We start from the raw sequence: 7,049 nt of genomic DNA on the forward strand, positions 1-7,049 counted from the left end.
CTATGCCTGTAAAATTTACTTGAACGTGTGTACTGCAAATGAAAACTGCATATTCTACACCAAACAAGTGTCCATTAACCAAAACACTTGGTTTGGCTTTCACACTCCCCCCTCCATCCATGCTATTGTTATGCAGAATTTGCTGCCCTATATAGCAGACCCCCTGCTTCCAGTCTGTAGGCTATAGCACATCATTAATCTGCAGACATCTTAGGCAGACTGATCCATACGTTTCCCTACTCCCTCCTGTCTGTCCCGGTGCTATTATCATTAGGCTAATTTATGTGTAATTGTAAGAAGTGTCAATACCCCTCAGGTTGTCTAGTGCCTCTTAACCCTTTCAGTCCTGCAGCCTCATTATTAGCAAATTGGTTATCCTTTCAAAGGGGTCTAGTAACACAAGTTTCACAAAATTTTAAATTTTCCTTCATATTGTGAAAGAAAGAGATACTGCCAGATCTGTATTAAGCCTGGCAGAGATCACTCTGCACTTTACATGCTCTTTCCTTAAGTTGTATGACTATGATTAGATTTTAATGGTAAAGCCATAAAAATTATTTTATTTGCCTTGTTTTAAAATAAATTGTGACCCAAATCCAGAACAGTATTGCAGAATTTAAAATACAGTAGAATATTATTTTAGCAACAGATCTAAGCATTTCTAACCCCTTTAAACATCCATAACAAGGCAGACAGTAGGTTCATAAACGAGACCATACGTTGATATTGATTTGTAAGTAAATGTTTATTTTGACCCTAATTGTTTTGTGTAATGGGTTTAGTATTTGTAAATTAGAAGTGCAGTGCAACCCTACAGAGCCTGCAATATTAAATGAGTAGAAAACTAAACTACAAAATTCAATGCAGTGTTTAAGAATAAAGAGAAACTGTACTGTTATGCAATTTATTATGCAATATATGCAAAATGCAATTCCATAATTCAGAGCTTTCTGCATAACAGATCTCAGCAATCCATCTCTATATGCAGGATCATGTAGCAAGTTGTTTATTTTTTAAAGAACAGTTTGGTTAAATTCATAACTAACCTGTCTAGATGATGACTGAGAGCTAACTATGCATCAGGAAAAAAACACTCCACCACAAAGCTTGTAGGTAAAAACAGAGACTGATTGTTGATAGGAAGTAAGTGAATCGGCTACTCTGGAGACAGTGTATTTCTGATGAACATGCTTTTCTCCAGGGGTGTAACCTGTTACCTTAGGGGCCCCTCTGTCTGATATATTGGGTTACTTGCGATTTTGCATGCATCGCAGGCCACCCACAACTCACCCTCATGAGCCCTCTAGAGTTAAGGTGGCCATACACGGGCCGCTAAAAGCTGCCGACAGACCGAGTCGGCAGCTTATTGGCCCGTGTATGGGGGCCCCCGACGGGCTTCCCCGATCGAGATCTGGCCGAAAGTCGGCCAGATCTCGATCGGATGGGGTTAAAAATCCCGTCGGATCGCGGCCGCATCTGTTCGTTGATGCGGTCCCGCGATCCGACCGCCCGTTTGCGAACGTGAAGGATTCGATCGTTGGGCCCTAGGGCCCACGATCGGATCAGCCCGATATTGCCCACCTCAAGGTGGGCATATCGGAGGGAGATCCGCTCGTTTGGCGACATCGCCAAACGAGCGGATCTATCCGTGTATGGCCACCTTTACACCACTACTTTTCTTATTGTATTCAATGTTTCTGGTATTCTTTAACTTTAATGCCAGCAAAGTACAATATACATTGTTGACAGGGAAAAACACAGCTTCCCAAACTGTGGGGCTGTCTTTAGCTGGCCATAGACGAAAGATTTGATCGTTCAAATCCTCAAATGATCGGACTTCCCCATCTCCCGACCTGCCGCTAACCATTCAGATCAAATAAAGTAGTAAAGAACAGATCAGCCGATGTTCTGCCCCTGACAGCAATCGTACGAAAGTTATGTCTGGTAAGTCTCCCACTGAAAAATCATCCGATCAACAATACATGCAGAGAAATTATCGGCAGCCAAAAGAAATCTTTTAACCTGTCTGATCGACCAACATCCGTGGGAGGAAAAATGTCGGGATTCTCCGCACACTGCCCGAAAATCGTACGAATTGAGGATTCGTACGATCGGATCTTTGCGTCTATGGCCAGCTTTAGATATCCATAGAAGACTAACAATAAAGTCGGTAGGGTGAGATGTGTGAATCTTAGATAGTTTTGGATTTAAAGTAGGATGGCTGATAATACTACAGTTCCATATATAGTATCTGTTAGCATTGTAAGGTGAGGGAGTGTTTAAGTGTTGGACCATATACTGGGGCTTGAACCCAAAATGTCTATTTTAATGGAACTGTATAATGAAAGTGAGTTTATCATTTCATTTTTGTCAATAAAATTATTATGTACTGTTCAGGAATTCAGTATTTAAAACATAACAGTGAAACAGAAGTGTGAAAATACAGACAGACTGCTTTTGGGAATTTTACATCAGTTTAGCAGGCTGAAAAGTCCCACTAGATTCCATCCTCTGGCAAAGCCAAGGAACAGTTATTTGTGTGGTGAAACCCCTTTCAGCAAATGTAAGGTCACCTCCGCAAACTTTGTTATATACATTTTTTATATAAATTATGTGGTGGGGTTGTGGATGAACATAATATTAATATATATATATATATATATAGTAATCATTTTTTTTTCCAGATGCTTTATGCACTGTTAAAAAAATAAAAGGATTAGTTTCACCCAGGATATATTTTTTAATGGCAAGCTGCCCTACACAGAAAACAAACAAGTGTGTCTGTTATAAATATTTAATATGCTCTCAATTTATACATATAATATTTGCTCAATTTATACATATAATATTTTCTCAATTTATACATATAATATATGCTCCGTTTCTACAATGCTCATATAATTGCTGCAATTTTTCCTCTACAGCATGGTAATGGGATGCGTTCAATCCAGCTGTTATAATAGGTCTTTCTATTTTACAATATATATATATATATATATATATATATATATATATATATATATATATATATATATAACTATAAAATATATATATAAACTAAATATTTACAGTTTGTTTAAAAATAGTGCCTTGATTATTTACAAACAATGTACAAGAGTTGTATTAACATTTATGATGTCTCCACCTCCTTGTGGCCAGTGTCAGCTGAGAGTCCTTTTTTTGCCAGTGGAATATTCTGTTGACTTTAACCTTGCCATGATGGATGTCACCAGCAATAACATACACTGTGGGTCTGGTCCGTATCAGCTTCTGAGCACAATTCTCATTAATCAGCAGCCACTGTTCAATCATGGTACGTGTGTCATATGGAAGGAGCAGACCTTGTTTAATGAACTCAACTGGGCCTTCAGTCTCATATTCATAAAGTCCTGAAGCTGATTTCTTCTTTGCCAATTTCACTTTAACAGCTATGGGAAAAAGGAGACAGCAGATTAATTAATGGATCTTGATATCCTATGATTTCCATTATGTATATCAAATACAGTAGTCTATTTTTTCCACAGAACTCATTGAATATTGTCCAATTCTTATAGGGACAATATCACTTAAGAGTCTATATGTTGCTACTACATGCTAAGAACAGGGAAAAACTAATAAAATTGTCTGCCAGGGCTATAAACATCAATGAAAGCAGCCTTAATGTGGCCACACATGTAGAGATCTGCTCGTTTGGCAATTTCGCCAAACAAGCGAATCTCTCCCTGATATGCCCACCTTAAGGTGGGCAACATCGGGCTTATCTGACCGTGGGCCATAGGGCCCAACGATCGGATCATAATGCAAGTAATATGGGCAGTTGGATCGTGGGACCACATCAACAAAACAGATGCGCTCCACGATCCGAGAGGATTTTTAGCCCTGCTTGATTGACATCTGGCTGACTTTCGGTTAGATATCGATCGGGGAAGTCCATCAGAGGGCCCCACACTTGGGCCAATAAGCTGCCGACTCGGTCTGTTGGCAGCTTTTATCGGCCCGTGTATTGCCTTTAGTCTTCTTACGCCACCCATATGGACGACAGTACCATGGAATAAATTTCCTCTACAGGCTTCTTAAAAGGGGTTGGTCACCTTCCAAACACTTTTTTCAGTTCAGTTGTTTTCAGATTGTTCACCATAAACAAAGACTGTTTTCAATTCCTTTCCATCTTTAATTTTTTACCGTTTTCCCAAAATTGAAGTTTAAAGTTTAATGTTCCTGTCTCTGGTGTCTGGCTGGCAGCTCAGTGATCCAGGGGCATTCTGAACTGTTTCAATTTGCTACATTAGATGATACAATTAGTTAATAAACTTCTCAGCAGCATCTGTGGGAATATTAGCAACTTTTGTATCAATTCTAACAGCTGCCTTTTTAATGAATCTCAGGGATTTTGCTCAGCAGGGACAAAAATAACAAAATGTATCAATTTAAAACAGTTAAATAGTCATTGGATAAACTCTCTATTTCTGGTGAACTGTCTGAAATCTACTGAACTGAAAAGTGTTTGAAGGTGAACAACCTCTTTAAGGTCTGTACTAGATCTCAAGGAATCTATGCCAGTAATATGCAATAAAAAATAGCCCTGCTGTGTTTATAAAGAGTCATGCTACTGTCTAGATGAGCCCACCCCCTACCAGAAAAAATACAACACACACATATATCTATCTATCTATCTATATATATATATATATATATATATATATATATATATATATATATATATATATACACATACACACACACACACACAAGAAAGAATAGAAGAAATACTCACCAAAATTATTGTCACAGAAAGCTTCCAAGACTGTCTTGTGTGAGAAGAATTCTTCAATCAGCGGGCAGCCCTGGCAACTTGGCTTAGGCAATTCTAGGTAAATTAAAATAAAAATGTATGACATGTAAAACTTGTCTAATATATACACCCTTCAATAAATATACATATATCAAGTTGCCATGCCTTAAACCAATATTTCCAACATATTTCAAAAGCCCAAAGACTGTAATAACAAAGCACAATGTGCCCTTTCACACATAACAATATATATATATATATATATATATATATATATATATATATATATATATAGTACAGTAAAACCTACACATATATATTATTTCAAAATGCCCCCCTAAGCAATGGGTGATACATAATCTCTAGCAACACTGAAGTTACATTCTATGGCTTTTTGCTCTGTGTTTATGCTAGTATGTACAATAACATGAGGAGGGTGTTTACCTTTATAGGAGTACTGATACTCTTTGCTGAGAGTGTCCAAGCACATGTCTTCCCCAGCTGGGAACCTGTCACAGTCTAAGCTTTCAGGCCAGGAGTGCCCATGACATGCCAGAACTGGAGCACAACTGTCTCTTACAGCTACACACATACTACGGCAGGGCTGGATGAACCTGTGGGAAATAAACATTTGGCGTGTTATTAATAATCCTTTTAGGAATACATTGTAGCCCCATGTCCCATACAGCTGAGCCCTGTCACACACTTCCTCAGGGCTGTTCAATGTAGTCACTTGCTGGGCTGTTTAGGTGCCAAAGAAGTAGTCACATCAGTTACCTATGTGTGGCCACTGACAAGACTAACAGGAGCCATTGCTGTTGCTAATATGGGTTTGGGAAGTTCTCAGTCAGGGTCATTTAAAAACACTGGGTAAATTTGCCCATGGGCAGTAACCCATGGCAACCAATCAAATTGCTGCAATCATTGTTCTACTTGCAGCTAGCTTAAAAAAGCTAATCACTGATTGGTTGCTATAGGTAACTGCCCATGGGCAAATTTGCCCCAGTGTTGATAAATGAGCCCCACAGTAAGTGTAGCTGGTACCCCACACGTTGCAACACTTATTCACAGAGCCCATGTCTCCTACTCCCACCCCGGCAGTATCACTAGGCCTGACCACAATTGACCCCTCAGTGCAGACTAGAGAGTACTTGGTACTTACGTGTCCAGGCAGACTGGGGCGAACAGGGAGCACAGGAAGGTCCTGGCATAGGGGTGGCAGCCGGTTTGTAGGAGGTTCTGCCACTCTGCTGACTTGGGCACGACTTCTGCCATGTTAGTGTGTCCCATCAGGTTTGGCAGCCGCATCTCCGAGTAGCCGACGTCATTGCACATGGCCATCTCTGTGGGAATGGTGACGCACTTGGTGGATAATCCTATGTCAAAGGCGGCGGTGCAGGCCAGCATGGAGGCGCAGAGGAGCAGGAAGACTCCGGACATGTTCGCAGTTGAGTGAAGTGCTGAGCTACTGCCTGGGTTGCCGGGTAGCGCCTTATATACAGGAGGCCCCTCATTATCTGTCGCTTATCAGCGGAGAGACAGGCCGGGCTCAGCTCACTGCCCATTCAGGCGATTGTTGTGATAAGTGAAGAGGTGGAGACACAGGCACGGCAGACTCTCCTTGAAAGGTGCATTTGCATAGGAGATTTCATTAGGGACGGCAGGCTGTATGCTGGATGTGGGACACCGTCCTGGTTATTAAAATGGGACAAATTGGAGTTTTGTTATGTAAATAGTTGTAACGGGTGGAGAAATGTACATGGGCAGACTGGCTGTCTCCTGAGTCGATTGGGCAGACTGCATTGTGGTATTGCCACTGCTCATCTGACACAAATATCTGACTGACCGACTGACTGGAAATGTTTTGTTATTGTTAATTGCCCCATGTCTCTCCCTTCCCATTTCCCACTGGATCAGCTGCACTTTCTCTTGGTGTCCAGCTATTATCTGGGAATCAGCTCCAAGCAGCAGGTCAATTGTATGTCTGGAGCCTTCCCCAAATAACAGACACATCAACTGGAATTATCCTGCTGCTGCCCATCTGCCTCTCACTTAACTTAAGGTGGCCATAGACGCAAATATCCGATCGTACAAATTTTCGGACCGTGTGTGGAGACTCCCGACATTTTTTTTCTGGCGGAGATCGGTCGTTTGGTCGATGAGACAGGTTTGATTTTGTCCCGACCGATCCCACCGGAGCCCATTGTGCTCTCGTCATAATCTGATCGTTCGGCCATAGGGCCGAACATTCAGATTA

The 7,049-nt window shown here is 40.9% G+C and overlaps 1 protein-coding gene across 2 annotated transcripts; it reads right to left on the reverse strand.

Moving 5' to 3' along the window:
• Positions 1-2,780: 2,780 nt before the first annotated feature.
• On the reverse strand, positions 2,781-6,476 carry szl.S (sizzled S homeolog). Of its 2 annotated transcripts, NM_001088279.1 has the most exon segments (5): positions 2,782-3,002; positions 3,037-3,428; positions 4,775-4,867; positions 5,237-5,406; positions 5,955-6,243. In NM_001088279.1, coding segments are annotated over 4 exon segments (846 nt in total). In that variant the 5' UTR covers positions 6,233-6,243; the 3' UTR covers positions 2,782-3,002; positions 3,037-3,123.
• Between the last annotated feature and the right edge of the window lie 573 nt (positions 6,477-7,049).

This window comes from Xenopus laevis, chromosome 3S (genome assembly GCF_017654675.1).
Source record: "Xenopus laevis strain J_2021 chromosome 3S, Xenopus_laevis_v10.1, whole genome shotgun sequence".
NCBI classification, from domain to species: Eukaryota; Metazoa; Chordata; class Amphibia; order Anura; family Pipidae; genus Xenopus; species Xenopus laevis.